The sequence below is a fragment of the Zophobas morio genome, unplaced genomic scaffold (assembly GCF_036711695.1).
Source record: "Zophobas morio isolate AGI-343-1 ecotype UQ-CSIRO unplaced genomic scaffold, CSIRO_AGI_Zmor_V1 ptg000033l, whole genome shotgun sequence".
NCBI lineage: Eukaryota > Metazoa > Arthropoda > Insecta > Coleoptera > Tenebrionidae > Zophobas > Zophobas morio.
The window spans coordinates 1,287,253-1,307,299 of record NW_026972138.1 but is presented as its reverse complement, the minus strand read 5'-3'; the positions used below and the strand labels follow the sequence as shown (position 1 = coordinate 1,307,299).

Here is a 20,047-nt window from a genome sequence, read left to right as displayed (position 1 = left end):
AATCGTGGGCTATCACTTACAACCGTATTATGAAACAGTTTATAATCGCTTAAAAACAAATAAAATTATCATGCGTGTCGCGTCCTCTAATTTCCTCTCTAAACACTTATCTCGCATTCAAGTCGTCGTATTTTGCAACAATAAAAAACCGATACGATCGAAACATCGTTACATCTTCAAAATCGCTTCGAAAATATTACTGTGACAGATTTTTCCACCCACTTAATCCTTTTATTATTTTTTTTAACTGTATCGCCTCCGATAATTTCCTCTAATTCCTTCTAAACCTCAATGCCAATTTAGTGATTTATGAACTACATGCATATCTCGATGAAAGTATTTTTAAACTAAGGAAACGTTGTTAATTACGCCCCGTCCTTACAAAGAAGGTAACCAGTCCTGCAACTTCCAATGTCTGCGGGCTGTAGGTTTCAAGGCACCTGACTGCAGCACTCCGCAGCCTACACCCAACATTCATGATCATTATCAATGACAAAACGTCAGTGGAGGGGAATCGATGTAAGAATTAATTTATTGGATATGGCACGACCGCACTTCTTTAGTCGATTGTTGGCAACAACACCAGTCGGAGTGAACTTTCGCGAAAATGAGGCAAAAGCAAATATTTGAATGTGTCAACGAGCTGGGAAGAGTCGAACTTGACCACGTCACTCCAACCGACGCAGAATATGCAATTTCAAACGAGGTATTGTATTTCTCAGTTTTTATAGTCGCTATTACGTAAACTCGTATCGCGTAATACCTAATTACGTGAGTAATAACTTAGTTATTTGTTTTTTGACGCATGACGGACCATTATTATTTATTATCGGCAATACTTTTAAAATTGTACTTATCGCGTTGTCATGCTTTTTCAGTGGACTGTTAATACTGTTGTTAATTTATGCAAATTCCGTCAATTCATTTTTGCTTAATGTACGCTTTCCGGTGTGTTTGCGTTTATTGGAAAAAATATAATTTTGTTTTCGTTTAAAAATGTGATGACAAAAGCGCGAAAATTGGGTCGTTCCTTCAACTCGGCTCTCTCGGTTACCTGTTATAGGTTTGAATGGACCAGAAAAATTGCTAAAGTTTGTTTGACCACAAAAATATTCTGCCCCCGTTTACTCAATTATTTATTAAAATATTTTATTTCCGTAAAGCGCATTGGATTTTTTAATACAATTTCTACTAATGTACTTACCTTTTTGAAAATTTAAAATTGATCCGTCAATAGCGAAAACCAAATAATCTCATACTCATCACAATTTTAACGCGTTGTACTTTTTTTGGACAACAAAATTAAAAAAAAAAAAAAACGGGAAAAGCAGTCTGGGTAGGGTTTTTTACGTTCATTTCAACGGTGGAGCCATTCACCAGGTTTTAAGTTTCATATTGTGAAAAGATTATATATATTTAAAAAAAACGGGGCAAAATATTAGCCCCGCCCACCCGCCCTGTCGCCATTGTGATGATTTTTTTATTCGTCGTGAGCCGGGGGGTGGAGCTTAATTGCAAAATCCATATTTCTCTACAAAAATTGACCCTTTTGAACATGTTTTAAGTATCTTGTTATGAAAAGATTACATATTTAAGATTCATGTTGTGAAACGAAGATTATATATATATTTAAAAAAGCAGGGCTAAATATTAGCCCCGCCCACCCGCCCTATCGCAGTTCTGATGATTTTTTTATTCGTCGTGAGCCGAGAGGTGGAGCTTAATTGCAAATTCAATATTTCGCTACAAAAATTTACCATGTTTTAAGTTTTATGTTGTGAAAAGAAGATTATGTATATTTAAAGAAAACAGGATTAAATATTAGCCCCGCCCACCCGCCCTATCGCAGTTCTGATGATTTTTTTATTCGTCGTGAACCGGGGGGTGGAGCTTAACTGCAAATTCAATATTTCGCTACAAAAATTTACCATGTTTTAAGTTTCATGTTGTGAAAAGAAGATTATGTATATTTAAAGAAAACAGGACTAAATATTGGCCCCGCCCACCCGCCCTATCGCCCTAGTGATGATTTTTTTATTCGTCGTGAGCCGGGAGGTGGAGCTTAATTGCAAAATCCATATTTCTGTACAAAAATTTACCAAGTTTCATGTTGTGAAAAGAAGATTATATCTGTTTAAAAAAAAAACAGGGCTAAATATAAGCCCCACCCACCCATCCTATCGCCGTTCTGATGTTTTTTTTATTCGTCGTGAGCCGAGGGGTGGAGCTTAATTGCAAAATCCGTATTTTTCATCAAAAGTTTACCATGTTTTAAGTTTCATGTTGTGAAACGAAGATTATGTATATTTAAAGAAAACAGGATTAAATATTAGCCCCGCCCACCCGCCCTATCGCCCTTGTGATAATTTTTTTATTCGTCGTGAGCCGGGGGGTGGAGCTTAATTGCAAAATCCATATTTCTCTACAAAAGTTTACGATGTTTTAAGATTCATGTTGTGAAACGAAGATTATGTATATTTAAAGAAAACAGGATTAAATATTAGCCCCGCCCACCCGCCCTATCGCCCTTGTGATGATTTTTTTATTCGTCGTGAGCCGAGAGGTGGAGCTTAATTGCAAATTCAATATTTCGCTACAAAAACTTACCATGTTTTAAGTTTCATGTTGTGAAAAGAAGATTATGTATATTTAAAGAAAACAGGACTAAATATTGGCCCCGCCCACCCTCCCTATCGCCCTAGTGATGATTTTTTTTATTCGTCGTGAGCCGGGAGGTGGAGCTTAATTGCAAAATCCATATTTCTGTACAAAAATTTACCAAGTTTCATGTTGTGAAAAGAAGATTATATCTATTTAAAAAAAAACAGGGCTAAATATAAGCCCCGCCCACCCATCCTATCGCAGTTCTGATGTTTTTTTTATTCGTCGTGAGCCGAGGGGTGGAGCTTAATTGCAAAATCCGTATTTCTCATCAAAAGTTTACCATGTTTTAAGTTTCATGTTGTGAAACGAAGATTATATATATTTAAAAAAAAAACAGGGCTAAACCATTTTGAACATGCTGAAAGTTTTTTGATATGAAAAGTTTACAAAATATTTAAAAAATAGGACTAAATATAAGCCCCGCCCACCCGCCCACCGCAATATGAAAAATTAAAAAACTGAAAGATCAAAAAATCAAAAAATTAAAAAATTCAAAAGTCGAAAAAGCGAATAAGAAATCGAATATTGAAAATTTAGAAACGCCAAAAATTTAAAGAATTGAAAAATCGATTAATCGAGGAATCGAAAAATCGAAAATTGAGATGCCAAAAATTGAAAAATTGAAAAATCAAGAAATCGAAAAATAATCAAGTGAGAAAAAAATCGAAAATTTTAAAAATTAAAAAACCAAAATCCTGTGAAATCGAAAAACCGATTAATCAACAAATCGAATATTAGCAATTTTGAAACGCTAATAATTCAAAAATAGAAAACTCGGGAAATCGAAAAATCTAAAATTTAAAAATCCGAAAAATAAAAGATCAGAAAATTGAAAAATCGACAAATTGAAAAGTTGAAACGAGAAATTAAAAAACTGAATCATCGAGAAATCGAAAAAGCGATTAAGAAATCGATTAATCGAGCAATCGAAAAATCGAAAATTTAGGTGCCAAAAATTGAAAAACTGAAAAATCAAAAAATCGAAAAATAATCAAGTTGAAAAAAAATCGAAAATTTTAAAAATTAAAAAATCAAAAACCGATTAATCAAGAAATCGAATATTAACAATTTAGAAACGCCAACAATTCAAAAATAGAAAACTCGGGAAATCGAAAAATCGGGAAATTGAAACGTTGAAACGAGAAATTAAAAAATTGAAGAATCGAAATATTGAAAAATCCCAAAACTGAAATACCGAAAAACTGGAAATGTTAGCAATTGAAAAATCAAAAAATTTAAAAATTCGAAAGTCGAAAAAGCGATTAAGAAATCGAATATTGAAAATTTAGAAACGCCAAAAATTTAAAGAACAGAAAAATCGATTAATCGAGTAATCGAAAAATCGAAAATTTAGATGCCAAAAATTAAAAAATCAAGAAATCGAAAAGTAATCAAGTTGAAAAAAAAAATCGAAAATTTTAAAAATTAAAAAATCAAAAACCTGAGAAATCGAAAAACGGATTAATCAAGAAATCGAATATCAACAATTTAGAAACGCTAATAATTCAAAAGACTCAAGAAATAGAAAAATCTAAAATTTAAAAAACCGAAAAATAATAAAAGATCAGAAAAATGGAGAAATCGAAAAGTTGAAACGAGAAATTAAAAAATTGAAGAATGGAAATATTGAAACATCCCAAAATTGAAATACCAAAAAACTGGAAATGTTAGAAATCGAAAAGTCGGAAAATCGTCAAGTCGAAAAAAATCGAAAAACCGAGAAATCGAAAAATCGAGAAATCGGGGAATCGAAAAATCGTCAAGTTGCAAAAACTCAACATTTTAAAAATTGAAAAATTAAAAACTTGAAAAAACAAAAAATTGAAAATTTGGAGAATTGAAAAACCTGAAAAATCGAAAAATCGATTAATCAAGAAATTGAATATTAAAAATTTAGAAACGCAAATAATTGAAAAATAACAAAATCGAAACATCAAAATAACGAAAAATTTATAACATAAAAAATCGAAAAATTGAACAATTAAAAGGTAGAAAATTGAAAAATCGAAACACGAATGTGGAAAAATTGAAGAATCAAAATCTTGAAAAATCCTAAAACCGAAATATCGTACAACTGATAAATCGAAAAATTGAAAAATCGAGAAATCGAAAAATCCAAAATTTAAAAAACCGAAAAATGAAATATGGGACAATTGAAAAATCGAGAAAAATAGAAATAATGAAAAATCCGAAAACTGGAATTTCGAAAAATTGGAGAAGCTAGAAATCCCAAACTTGAAAAATCGTAAGTCGAAAAAGGAAAAATCGAACATTTAAAAAATTGAAAAATCAATAACCTGTAAAATTGAAAAATTCAAGATTAATTGGAAAAACTGAAAAGCAGAGAAATTGAGAAGTCAGAAAATTGAAAAATGGGGAAATCAAAAAATTGAGAAGTCTAAAAGTCGAAAAATCTAGAAATCGAAAAATCGAATGATAGCGAAATCGAAAAATCGAAAATTTAGAAGTGCCAAAAACTGAAACATTAAAAAATCATAAAATTGAAAAATCGAATAATTTAGAGTTTAAAATATTGAAGAAGTAGAAAACCGAAAACCCCAAATGAAATATTGAAAACTTGAACAATCAAAATATTGAAAAATCCCAAAAATTAAATAACGAAAATTTGAAAAATCGAAAAACTGGAAAATAAATATTTCGAAAAGTCTACAAATCGTGAAGTTGAAAAATCGAAAAACAGAAAATTTAAAAAACTGAAATGGAGAAATCGGAAAATAAAAAAATTGAAAAATCAAGGAATTGAAAAGTTGGAAAACCGAAAAATTGATCGAGAAATCGAAAAATTGGAAAATCATAAAACTGAAATATCGGAAAACTGAGAAATCGAAAAATTGAAAAATCACAATCCCAACCAGAAAATTGAAAAATTCCAAAACTGAAATATCGACAAATTGGAAAAGTCAGAAATGGAAGAGTTGGAAAATCATCAAGTCGAAAAATCGCAAAGTCGAAAATTTGAAAAGTTGAAAATTCAAAAACTTGTAAAATCGAGACATTGAAGAATAATCGGAAAAACTGAAAAATAGAAAATGGAAAAATCAAAAAATTGAAAAATTCCAAAACTCAAAAAATCGAGAAATTGAAACGAAAAATTCAAAAATTGAAACAGAAATAATGAAAAATCCCAAAACTGAAATCTCGAAAAATTGGAGAAGCTAGAAACCGAAAGTCCAAAAATCGTCAAGTCGAAAAAGGAAAAATCGAACATTTAAAAAATTGAAAAATCAAAAACCTGTAAAATTGAAAAATTCAAGACTAATTGGAAAAACTGAAAAGCAGAGAAATCGAGAAGTCGAAAATTTGAGAAATTGGAAAATTGAAAAATTGAAAAATCAAAAAGTCCAAAAATATAGAAATCGAAAAGTTGAAAAATCGCAAAATCGGTTGATCGAAAAATCGAAAATTTAGAAAGCCAAAAACTGAAAGAATTGAAAAATCGCGAAATCGCAAATTCCAAAATTCAAAAAGGTATCAGAAAATTTTAAGATCGAGAAATCAAAACATTAAAAGAACGCAAAATTGAAAAATCGATTAATTTAAAATTTAAAAAATTGAAGAATTAGAAAACCGAAAATCCCAAACAAAATATTGAAAACTTGAAAAATCAAAATAGTGAAAAGTCCCAAAAATTGAATATCGAAAATTTGATAAATTGAAAAATTGGAAAATAGAGATATCGATATCGTGAAGTTGAAAAATCGAAAAAGAGAAAATTTAAAAAACTGACATGGATTAATCGGAAAATCAAAAAATTGATTAATCGAGAAATCGAAAATTTTGAAACGCCAATAATTGAAAAATCACAATCCCAACCAGAAAATTGAAAAATTCCAAAACTGATTTATCGAAAAATTGGAAAACTTAGAAATCGAAGAGTCAGAAAATCGTCAAGTCGAAAAATCGCAAAATCGAAAATTTGAAAAGTTGAAAATTCAAAAACTTGTAAAATCGAAAAATTGAAGAATAATTGGAAAAACTGAAAAATATAAATCGAAAAATCTAGAAATGGAGAAATCAAAATATTGAAAAATTCCAAAAGTCAAAAAATTGAGAAATCGAAAACTTGAAAAATGGAAAAATCAAAAATTTAGAAATACCAAAAATGAAAAATGCGATGATTAAGAAAAAAAGGCAAAATATAAACCCCGCCCACCCACCCTATCTCAATAGTGATGATTTTTTTTTATTCTTAGTAACTTAAAAAATCAAAAACCTGAGAAATCGAAAAACCGATTAATCAAGATATCGAATATCAACAATTTAGAAACGCCAATAATTCAAAAATGGAAACTCGAAAAATCGAAAAATTTAAAATTTACGAAACCGAAAAATAATAATACATCAGAAAATTGAAAAATCGAGAAATCGAGAAGTTGAAACGAGAAATTAAAAAATTGAAGAATCAAAATATTGAAAAATCCCAAAATTGAAATACCGAAAAACTGGAGATTTTAGAAATCGAAAAATCGGAAAATTGTCAAGTCGAAAAAATCAAAAAACCGAGAAATCGAAAAATTGAAAAATCGAGAAATCGAAAAATCGTCAAGTCGCAAAAATCGAAAATTTTAAAAATTGGAAAATTAAAAACTTGAAAATTCGAAAAATTGAAAATTTGAAGAAATGAAAAACCTGAAAAATCTAAAAATCGATTAATCAAGAAATCGAATATTAAAAATTTAGAAACACAAATAAATTTGAAAATAGAAAAATCAAATCTTGAAAAATCCTAAAACCGAAATATCGTACAACTGATAAATCGAAAAATTAAAATATCGAGAAAAAAATCTTCAATTAAAAAAACCGAAAAATAAAATATGGGATAATTAAAAAATTGAGAATTCGAGAAGTTGAAATAAAAAATCCAAAAATTGAAAAATTGAAATAATGAAAAATCCCAAAACTGAAATTTCGAAAAATTGGAGAAGCTAGAAATCTCAAAGTCGGAAAATCGTCAGGTCGAAAAAGGAAAAATCGAACATTTAAAAAATTGAAAAATCAAAAACCTGTCAAATTGAAAAATTCAAGATTAACTGGAAAAACTGATAAGCAGAGAAATCGGGAAATTGAAAAATTGAGAAATGGGGAAATCAAAAATTGAAAATTCTAAAATTTGAAAAGGTATTAGAAAATTTTAAAATCGAGAAATCGAAATATTAAAAAAGCGTAAAATTGAAAAATCGAATAATTTAAAATTTAAAAAATTGAAAAATTAAAAAATTGAAGAAATAGAAAACCGAAAACTTTAAACGAAATATTGAAAACTTGAAGAATAAAAATGATGAAAAATCCCAAAACTTAAACATCGAAAATTTGATAAATCGAAAAATTGGAAAATAGAGATATGGAAAAGTTCACAAACCGTAAAGTCGAAAAATCGAAAAACAGAAAATTAAAAAAATTGAAATGGAGAAATAGGAGAATTAAACAACTGAAAACTCTGAAAGTCGAAAAATTGAGAAATAGAAAAATTGGAAAAGTCAGAAATCGAAGAGTCGGAAAATCGTCAAGTCGAAAAATCGCAAAATTGAAAATTTGAAAATTCAAAAACTTGTAAAATCTAAAAATGGAAGAATAATTGGAAAAACTGAAAAATAGAAATCGAAAAATCAAAAAATTGGAAAATTCCAAAACTCAAAAAATCGAGAAATCGAAAGCTTGAAAAATCGAAAATTTGGAAATACCAAAAATGAAAAATATGATGATTAAGAAAAAAAAGGCAAAGTATAAACCCCACCCACCCACCCCATCTCGATTGTGATGATTTTTTTTATTCTTAGACGTTTAAAGTGGTAAATTTTTGTAAGGAAATGTGGATTTTGCAATTAGGCTCCGCCCCTGGGCCTGCCAACGAATGAAAACTTCATTACTATTTAGATCAGGGCAGGTATGGGTGGGGCTTAATCTTACTCAGAAACGTAAATCTTACATGGTAATTTCTTGTAGAGACAAAATAACGATTTTGCAGTTAAATTTCGCGCGTTTGGCTCTCGACGATTAAAAAAAATCATCACAATTGAGATAGGGTGGGTGGGCGGGGCTTATATTTAGCCCTGTTTTGTTAATATACGTAGTCATATTTTCAGAACAAGAAACTTTTAACATGTTTAAAATGATAAATTCTTGTATTTTGCATATATAAAATTGGTTGCTAACCACATTCCCAGATTTACGTGGCCTACCTTGTCTAAAAACATCCGAACGGTATATAGTTATAATAATTTTCTCCAGGCAGGTGGGTCACGGACCATTCATAAATCAGCTCTGACACAATTCTCTCTCAACTAATCCCATAAATACTTGCTTCGAACTATGAAAAAATTTCACACCGCTCCACGTGCTTTCACTGGAAGCTAATTAACTATCTACGACTCGATCAAGTTATGTAAAGCGTCCTTCGTGATTGCGCTATTAAGAAAAGCACAAATTTATGACTTACGACCAATTAAATTTAACCGTAATAGAATGCAACTTGTATTTAAAATCGTTTATTCCGCGGTCATATGATGGCCATGTATCAAAATAATTATTTAATTCATTCCATTTAAGATCTTGATTGGTTAGTTATTTCGATTAGGAACTAGCGCTCACTAGTTAACTCTCAACGAAATGTAAGTTTTACGTTGAGTCACGGTAATGTTTTTCAATAAAAACGTTAGCACCCATTCAAATGCAACTCATTAACTGATACCATGAAAATATAAATTAGGTTCGCACGAGTGGGTTTTATTAGTGAGCGTTGGGTGTTATTTACTGGCGTCATTTTTTTCTGAAACGTCGGTCGATCGCGAGTTGTGTCAAAATTTTCGGTGGAAAAACAAGATGGAAAAGAAGGAGCACCCTAGTATGAAGAGGACCTGCATGTGCAGGCCGCTGCCTATCCCTAGAACGACCCCCCGAGACCCTCAAGTAGGTCTGTTAGTTTTAGGCAGTTGCGTGTATTTGTTGTTGACTTGTGGCTTATCTAAATGCGTTTTAGCGTGTTTGGGCAAATAGGATTTTTATTAATGTTGTTTATGGGGGGCAATTGCGAAAAGCGAGTCAAGTTCGCGAAATTTCCTTCGAATTTCCGGCTTGCGATGGTCACTAGTCATATTTCAAAATTACGGTTATTGCATGCAGGTTTCTGGTTAACCTTCGGGTTTGTGGTGAATTGCTCTTTAATAAGTAATAATAATAACAGTTTATTTTTATGGGTTTGACGGTTTCGAACTTGAGAGTCACCGCAGATCGTAATTTTGAAAAATCTAAGCTTAGATTTGTTATTCACGTTTCCTACAATTACTTAGAGGAAATGAGTTTTGATAAAACGACGTGAGGATACGTCAGTTTCCGCTCGAGATATGAACGGAGTGTCACAAAAAGCGTAAAGGAAAACTTTTGATGTCTCTATTTTTGGGGTGTTTGGGATTAATTTTGTAATCGATGTATCTTGAGTGGGTTGACGCCGGTACCAGTTGTTTCTAGTGTGGATTTTTGCCCTTCAAAAAATAGATAAAACACTTTCAGACAGTAAAAATGTTGATACTTATCTAAATGAGAGATAGGTCGAAGGACAATGATTCATGTCAGATTATTTTTTACTGAAAGATATATATTTTTTTGGTAGGGTCGGGTTCACACTGCTGTTATCTGTGACAGAAAATGAAACATCGTACTTCCACGTTAACAGTTTTAATTAAAGTGTAAGTTCCATTTTACGTGACGTCACGGGTACGAACCACACCCACATTTTCTGTAAACACTTCAATATTCACGACTCATCATGTGATTATTTGATTTTGGGTCCCTGACGTCATGTTGGCGGAAATTTTGGAACGATAAATATTTTATTGATTTTGAAAAGAAGTTGGCTGTGGTCTTTCCGACTGGCTACTTTCACGTTTTCTCGACATTTCACGACTCTGTTTGTTCGCCGTCAAATTTTGATATTTCCCTTTTACGATTTTTTAATACTTCGATTCTTCAATTTTTCGATTTTTCAAGTGCTGGCGTTTCTAAATTTTCGAATCCTCGATTAATTGGTTTTTTGACTTTTCGCCTTTTAGATTTTTTGATTTTTTCATTTTCCCATTTCTCGATATCTTGACTTTTCGTTGTTTCGATTGCTTGACGTTTCGATTTTTAGATTTTTAATTTATCGATTTTTAAAATTTTCGATTTTTCGAATTTTTGATTACTCGATCTTTCAGTTTTTCAATTCTTAAATTTGTCTTTGATTTTTCAGTTTTTCCATTTATCAATTCTTCGATATTTCAGTTTTAGGATTTTTCAGGTATTTGACTCTTCAAATTTTCAGTTCCTTGGTTTTTAAATTTTGCCATTTTTAATTTTTGAATTTTTGGATTTCTGGAGGTTCCGATGATTCGATTTTTGTTCAACTTCCCGATTTTTCGATTTTTCACTTTTTTAACTTTTCGATTTTTCGGTTTGTCGACTTTTCGAATTCTCGATTTCGGTTTTAACTTTTTTTGGTTTTTCCATTGCTTGATTTTTTAGTTTCTCGACCTTCCGATTTTCCGGTTTTTAGGTTTTTCAATTTTTGAACTTTTCGATTTATCGATCTTCGAATTTGTAGATCTTTCGACGTTTCAGTTGGCCGATTTCCCAATTTTTCATGATTTTTCAACTTCCGACTTTTCAGATCGCTATTTCAGTTTTAGGATTTTTCAATTTTTCGATTTTCAATTTTTCAATTACTTAATTTTGGACACTTCAGTTTTGGAATTTTTCGAATTTTTGACGTTTCGACTTTTAGATTTTTCGATTTTTTTATTTTCTCGTCTCTTGATTTCTTTTCCATGTTTCAATTGCTTGGCGTCTCGACTTCGCGATTTTTCAATTTTTCGATTTTTAAGATTTTCGATTTATTCGAATTTTTGATTTCTCGATCTTTTAATTTCTCAATTCCTCAATTTGTCTTCGATTTTTCAGTATTCCGATTTATCAATTTTTCGATATTTCACTTTTAGGATTTTTCAACACTTTGATTCTTAAATTTCTCAATTTTTGGTTTCGATTTTTCGGCTTTTTGTTTTTTCGATTTTTCAACTTCCGACTTCTCAATTCTTCGATATTTCAGTTTCAGCATTTTTCAGTTATTTGATTCTTCAGTTTTTCAGTTTCTCAGTTTTTAAATTTTTCAATTTTTGGATTTCTGGATTTATCGAGATATCAATGTTTCAATTTCTGTTCAATTTCCTGATACATATTTCGATTTTTCATTTTTTTTTTAAATTTTTTCAATTTTTGTTTTTACGATTTTTCGATTTTAGGCTTTTTCTGTCTTGATTTTTCGGTTTTTCGACTTCTCGACTTTTCGATTTCTCGATCTCGGTTTTAGATTTTTCAGTTTTTCAATTGTTTAATTTTTCAAATTTTCGATTTTCGATTTTCCAATTTCTAGGTTTTTCAATTTTTGAACTTTTCGATTTATCGATCTTCCAATATCGATTTTTCATTTATCCGATTTCCGAATTTTTCGGGATTTCCGTATTGGGATTTTTCCAAATCTCGACATCGTGGATTTTCCATTTTTCAATTTTTCCAATTTTTTCTAGTTTTCGATTTATCAGTTTATCAACATTTTAATTTTGGAAAATTTTCAATTTTTCAACATTTTGAATTTTACATTATTCGATTTTTTTGGTCTTTCGATTTTTCGGATTTCAATATTTAGGTTTTTCAATTTTTCGATTTTTAATTTTTTTTTTATTTTTGGATTTCTCGATGTTTCGACATTGCAATTTTTCAATTTCCAAATTTTTCAAGATATCAGTTTTGGGATTTTTCAATTTTTCGATCTTTTGTATCGATATTCACATGTTACAATTTTTCAGTTTTCGAATTTCAATTTCCATTTTTCGAAACTTGAATTTTGAGATTTTCAAATTTTTCGATTTCTAATTTCCGAAATTGCTGTTTTACGATTTTTCAATTTTTGATTCTTCAATTTTTCCAGTTCTGAGTTCTAAATTTTTCGATTTTTTGATTTTCCAGATTCTCGACTTTTCGATGTTTCGAATGCTTAACGTCTCGACTTCTCGATTTTTCAATTTTTCAATTCTACAATTTTAAAATTTTTTTCAATTTTTTGGTTTTTGATTTTTCAATTCTTCAATTTGTCTTCGATTTTTCAGTTCTTCGATACTTCACTTTTGGGATTTTTCAACACTTGATTCTTCAGTTTTTCGATTTTTGTTTTAATTTTTCGGATATTCGTTTTCTCGATTTTTCAACCTCCGAGTATTTCAGTTTCAGGATTTTTCAGTTATTTAATTTTTCAATTTTTCATTTTCAGGGTTAAGTTTTTCGATTTTTGATTTTTTATTTTTGAACTTGTGGATTTGTCGAAATTTCGATGTTTCGAATTTTGTTCAATTTCCCGATTTTTCTATTTTATACTCTTTCGATTTCCCAATTTTTCTGTTTTTCGATATTCTAATTTCTCGATGTTTTCAAATTATTCGATTTTCCAGTTTTTCGAGATTTCCGTGTTGGGATTTTTCCACTCTTGGCTTTTCAATTTTTCAAATTTTCCGATTTTTCGATTTTGCAAGTGTTCGATTTATCAATTTATCAACATTTTAATTTTAAGGGAATTTTTCAGTTTCCCACAATTCTTCGATATTTCAGTTTTAGAATTTTTCAGTTATTTGACTCTTGAATTTTTCAGTTTCTCGATTTAATATTTTTGGATTTTTGTTGAATTTCCCGATTTTTCGATTTTTCAATTTTTCAATTTCTTGAAATCTCCGTTTCTCAATTTTTCGATATTTTAAATTTTTGATTTTTTATTTTTTTTGATGTTTTGATTTTTCGATCTTTCCATTTTTGACTTTTCGGCTTTCGGTATTTCGTTTTTTTAATTTTTTGATTTTTAAGATCTTTGATTTTTCAGTTTTTCAATTTTTTGATTTTTCAGTTTTTCGATGTTTTGATTATCCGATTTTTAGGTTCTTCAATTTTTCAACTTTCTGGTTTATCGATCTTCTAATTTCTCGGTGTTTCGACTTTTCAATTGTTTGGTTTCCCAATTTTTTTGAGATTTCCGTATTTGGATCATCTTGGCTTTTCGATTTTTTAAATTTTTCGATTTTCGATTTCTCGATTTTTCACGTTTTTAATTTATCAATTTTTCAACATTCAATTTTGGGCATTTTTCAATTTTTCAAGTTTTCAATATTCTAAATTTTCGATTTTTCGATTTTTTTGATGTTTCGATTGTTTTATCTTTCGATTTTTCGGCTTTTCGGATTTCGATATTTCGGTTTTTCAGTTTTTCGATTTTTATAATATTTTGATTTCTGGATTTCTCGATGTTTCGAAATTTCAATTTTTCGGTTTTCGAATTTTTCAAGATTTCAATTTTTCAATTTCTGGGTTAAGTTTTTCGATTTTTGATTTTTTATTTTTGAACTTGTGGATTTGTCGAAATTTCGATGTTTCGAATTTTGTTCAATTTCCCGATTTTTCTATTTTATACTCTTTCGATTTCCCAATTTTTCTGTTTTTCGATCTTCTAATTTCTCGATCTTTCGATTTTCCAAATTGTTCGGTTTTCCAGTTTTTCGAGATTTCCGTGTTGGGATTTTTCCACTCTTGGCTTTTCAATTTTTAAAATTTTCCGATTTTTCGATTTTGCAAGTGTTCGATTTATCAATTTATCAACATTTTAATTTTAAGGGAATTTTTCAGTTTCCCACTTTTTCAAAATTTTAAATTTTAGATTTTTCGACTTCTCGGATTTCAATGCTTCGATTTTTAAAATATTTTGATTTCTGATGTTTCGACATTTCAATGTTTTGATTTCCAAATTTTTTAAGATTTCAGTTTTGGGATTTTTCAATTTTTCGATTTTTAAAATTTTCGATTGTTCGAATTTTTGATTTCTCGATCTTTCAGTTTTTCAATTCTTAAATTTGTCTTCGATTTTTCAGTTTCTCGATTTAATATTTTTGGATTTTTGTTGAATTTCCCGATTTTTCGATTTTTCAATTTTTCAATTTCGTGAAATCTCCGTTAGCATTTGACTTTTAAAATTTTTCGATTTCTTGATTTTTGAAATTTTCGTTTCTCAATTTTTCGATATTATATTTCCATTTTTTGACTTTTCGGCTTTCGGTATTTCGATTTTTCAATTTTTTGATTTTTAGGATTTTTGATTTTTCAGTTTTTCAATTTTTTGATTTTTCAATTTTTCGATGTTTTGATTATCCGATTTTTAGGTTCTTCAATTTTTGAACTTTCCGGTTTATCAATCTTCTAATTTCTCGGTGTTTCGACTTTTCAATTGTTTGGTTTCCCATTTTTTTTGAGATTTCCGTATTAGCATCATCTTGGCATTTCGATTTTAAAAATTTTTCGATTTTCGATTTCTCGATTTTTCACGTTTTTAATTTATCAATTTTTCAACATTCAATTTTGGGAATTTTTCAATTTCCCAATTTTTCAAGTTTTCAACATTTTTTTGATGTTTCGAGTGTTTGATCTTTCGATTTTTCGGCTTTTCGGATTTCGATATTTCGGTTTTTCAGTTTTTCGATTTTTATAATATGTATTTTGATTTCTAGATTTCTCGATGTTTCGAAATTTCAATCGGTTTTCGAATTTTTCAAGATTTCAGTTCTGGGATTTTTCAATTTTTGGATTTTTAAAATTCTTCGATTTTACGATTTTTCAATGTTTCGATTTAACTATTTTTAAATTATTAATGCATACTTCGATTTTTCGATTTCTTGAAATCTCCGTTATCCGATTTTTAAAATTTTTCGCTTTCCCGATTTTTGAAGTTTTCGATTTCGCAATTTTTGAACATTCAATTTGGGGAATTTTTAGTTTTTCAATATTTTAAATTTTATGATTTTTCGATTTTTTTCGTGTGTCGATTACTTTATTTTTTTGGGTTAGTTTACTATTTGTTATTATTATGTCCTATGTGGGCGATTTGCCCGTTGGATGATCAATAAACTATTTATTTATTTATTTATTTATCTTTCCATTTTTCGACTTTTCGGATTTCGATATTTCGGTTTTTCAATTTTTCAATTTTTAAAATATTTTGATTTCTCGATTTATCAGTACAATTAGAATAATAAAAAAAATACAATTTTTCGATGTTTCAATTTAGCTATTTTGTAATTTTTAATGCATACTTCAACTTTTTGATTTCTTTAATCCAGATTGTTCGATTTTTACAATTTTTCGATTTCTCGATTGTTGAAATTTTTGATTTCTCAATTTTCTGATGTCTTAAATTTTAGATTTTTTAATTTTTTTAATTCTTCGAATTTTCGACTTTTAGGGTTTCGATATTGATATTTCGGTTTTTCAATTTTTTTTGAGTTTTAAAATCTTTGATTTTTCAGTTTATCAGTTTTTCAATTTTTCGGAAAGCTTTTTTTCTCATTGCTTCAAGGGCGAGGGAAATTCTGTTGAAATAGCTTTCGATCATTTTTTTACAAAAGAATTGTACATCCCATTCAATGAGAACAAATGTGCAATAATAAATCAAGCGTAGTATTTCGTATTCAAGCGTAATAATATTGACACTGTGTCTAAAAATACTTTACTAATGTGTCTATTTTATTGATTGACGACATGAAGCACTTTAATACGACGTCAAGAAAACCAACAGACACTTTTGTTAGACGCAGCTTTTGAGGAAATCTATAATTTTATTTAGTTTGTTTTTCTTTGATCAACAATTTTCTTAACAGTTAGTGTCAATACTGATTTTTATACATATTTCAGATTTATCAGATCGTTGTGTCTACTCAAATTAATAAAATAAGATTTATTTGACTGCATTTTATAAGCAAAGGATACACGCGATAATTCATTGTTATCAAAAACTGCTTTCACTTTGACATTATCAACGACCTTACGTAGTCGACTGGAGTGTCGGGTAGCATTTTTATGTAAATTTATATCTCTACTATTGAAATGTTGTTTTTAAAAATAGACTCATTAGCCAAAATTTTAATCCGCTATTACCGTCGTAAATTTTGACGTTACCATTACAAAAAATATTAACGTTTTAAGGTTAAGTTAAAATAACAGCTCTGAATTGGTGGTTTATGAATCCGTGTTGAATTTTCGATTTTTCAGTTTTCTGATTTTTCGATTTCTCGATTTTTTATTTTTCGATACTTCAGTTCTGGAATTTTTCAATTTTTGATTCAATTTCTCGTTTTTTTTTTTAAATTTCGATTTCTAATTTCCGATTCCGTTTAACGATTTTTCGATTCTTCAATTTTACAAGTTTTCAATTTTTCAAGTTCTGGCGTTTTGGACTTTCCAAGTCGATTTCGAGATTTTTAGATTTTCGGATTTTTACATTTCTCGATTTCTCGATGTTTCAATTGCTGGATGTCTCTACTTTTTAATTTTTTAGGTTTTTGACTTTTCAGTTTTTCGAATTTTAAATTTCGGTTTTTAGAAATTTTTTATTTTTCAATTTTTCAATTCTTCAATTTGTCAATTGTTCAATTCATCAATTTTTCGATATTTCAATTTTGGGAATTTTTCAATACTTTAGTTTTGGAAGTTTTCAATTTTTTGATTCAATATACCGATTTTTTTTTTAAATTTCGATTTTTCAATTTGCTATTTTTCGATTTCTAATTTCCGATTCCGTTTTACGATTTTTCAATTTTTCAAGTTCTGGCATTTTTTTGACTTTTTGACTTTTGGGTTTTTCGAGTTTTTGATTTTCACATTTCTTGATTTCTCGACTTTTCGATGTTTCGATTGCTTTATCTTTCGACTTCTCGATTTTTGAATTTTGCAATTCTACAATTAGGTTTTTGATTTTTCAGTTTTTCGATTTTCACTTTTGGGATTTTTCAGCACTTTGATTCTTAAATTTTTCGATTTTTGGTTTCGCTTTTTCGGCTTTCGTTTTCTCGATTTTTCAACTTCGTACTTATCAAATTTTAGATATTTCAATTTCAGAATTTTTCAGTTACTCGATTTTGCAATTTTTCAATTTCCCGGTTTTTGAATTTTTCGATTTTTCGATTTTTCAATTTTTTGAGTTCTCATTTTTTTTTAATTTCAAATTTTCCAATTTTCCAATTTTTTGTTTTTACGATTTTTCGATTTTATGCCCTTTCGGTTTCTCGATTTTTCGATTTATCGATCTTGGTTTTAGATTTTTCAGTTTTTCAATTTTTTGATATTTCAATTTTTCGATGTTTCGATGTTCCAATTTCTAGGTTTTTCAGCTTTTGAAATTAGAAATAGTACTCCACGTTTCGACTTTTTATTGTTCGATTTCCCAATTTTTAGAGATTTCCGGATTGGAGTTTTTCAATTTCTGTACATCTTGGCTTTTCAGTTTTTTTAATTTTCCGTTTTTTCGATTTCTCGATTTTTCAGTTTTTCAATATTTTGAATTTTAGATTTTTCGATTGTTTGATCTTTCGATTTTTCGACTTTTCGGATGTCGATATCTCGGTTTTTCAATTTTTAGATTTTTTAAATACATATTTTGATTTGTGCATTTCTCGATGTTCCGATATTTCAATTTTTGGATTTCCAAATTTTTCAAGATATCAGTTTTGGGACTTTTCAGTTTTTCGATTTTTGAAATTTTTACATTTTTCGATTTTTTGTATCGATATTCAGATGTTACAATTTTTCAATTTCTTGATTTTCAATTTTTCGATTACTTCATTTTTCGAAACTTCAATTTTGGGGTTTTTAACTTTCAATTTTGACTTTTTTAAAAAAGGGTACGTTTGGAAAAACCGGTCAAATATTTTAAAAAATGTTAATTTTTACCTTAAAAAACGGGAGTCTTTTCACGATTTTTCTGCTTTTCTGTTAATCCTTGAAAATCGGGGTGTTTTCCTTAAAAAGTAGCTGTGTTCTCAAGGGGCCATATTAGCAGTAATTTCCCGATTTTTCGATTTTATGTTCTTTCGATTTTCCGATTTTTCTGTTTTTCCAGATTTCCGTGTTGGGATTTTTCGACATCTTCGCTTTTCAATGTTTTAAATCTTAGATTTTTCGACTTTTCGGATTTCTGGATTTCCAAATGTTTTTTTTTTCGATTTTCAAATTTTTCAAGATTTCAATTTTGGAATTTTGGAATTTTTCGATTTTTAAAATTTTTGATTGTTCGAAATTTTGGTTTCTCGACCTTTCAGTGTTTCAAGTCATAAATTTGTCTTCGATTTTTCAGTTTTCGATTTATCGATTTATCACTTCGTCGATATTTCAGTTTTAGAATTTTTCAGTTATTTGATTCTTCAATTTTTCAGTTTCTCGATTTTTTTTAATTGAAAAATTTCCAATTTTTCCAATTTTTGTTTATCCGATTTTTCGATTTTGTTATTGGGATTTTTCGATTCTTCACAATTTTTCGATTTTACGATTTTTTGATGTTTCGATTTAGCTATTTTTAATTATTAATGCATATTTCGATTTTTCGATTTCTTGAAATCTCCGTTAGTATTTGATATTTAAAATTTTTCGATTTCTCGATTTTTGAAATTTACGTTTCTCAATTTTTCTCTATTTTAATTTTTCGATATTTTAAATTTTTGGATTTTTTTGATGTTTCGATTTCTGGATCTTTCCATTTTTTGTCTTTTCGGATTTCGGTATTTCGATTTTTCAATTTTTCGATGTTTGGATTTTCCGATTTTTAGGTTCTTCAATTTTTGAACTTTCCGATTTACCGATCTTCCAATTTCTCGATGTTTCGACTTTTCAGTTGTTCGATTTCCCAATTTTTTGAGATTTCCGTATTAGGATGTTTCAACATCTTGGCTTTTCGATTTTTCAAACTTTCCGATTTTCCATTTCTCGCTTTTCCAAATTTTTCATTTATCAATTTTTCAAGTTTTCAATATTTTAAATTTTCGATTTTTTAGCGTTTCGGATTTCGATATTTCGGTTTTTCAGTTTTTTGATTTTTAAAATTTTTAAAGTTTTCGATTTTCTGATGTTTCGATTTAGCTTTTTTTTAATTACTAACGCAAACTTCAATTTTTCGGTTTCTTGAAATCTCCGTTGTTCGATTTTAAAAATTTTCCGATTTCTTGAGTTTTGAAGTTTACAATTCTTCAATTTTTCGATACTTTAAACTTTTGATTCTTCGATTTTTTTGATGTTTCGATTTTTCGATCTTTCCATTTTTTCAGTTTTCGGATTTCGGTATTTCGATTTTTCAATTTTTCGATGTCTGGATTTTCCGATTTCTAGGTTTTTCAATTTTTTAACTTTTCTAATTACCGATCTTCCAATGTCTCCAAGTTTCGACTTTTCAGTTGTTCGATTTCCCGACACCTTGGCTTTTCGATTTGTAAAATTTTTCTATTTTCGATTTCTCAATTTTTCAACATTCAATTTTGGG

General features: G+C 28.9%; 1 protein-coding gene across 3 annotated transcripts in view; it reads left to right on the top strand.

The window, feature by feature from the left end:
* The first annotated feature begins 560 nt into the window (after window positions 1–560).
* LOC135139720 (hexokinase type 2-like) overlaps window positions 561–20,047 on the top strand; it is a 53,539-nt gene continuing 34,052 nt past the window's right edge. Inside the window, exon 1 of one of the 3 annotated variants that reach the window (XM_064070031.1) lies at window positions 561–706. In XM_064070031.1, the coding sequence (XP_063926101.1) occupies window positions 608–706 (99 nt within the window). In that variant the 5' untranslated portion in view covers window positions 561–607. Of the gene's footprint in view, window positions 707–9,455; window positions 9,592–20,047 lie in introns of those variants that run through there. The other 2 variants (XM_064070030.1, XM_064070032.1) reach the window with 2 other exon arrangements.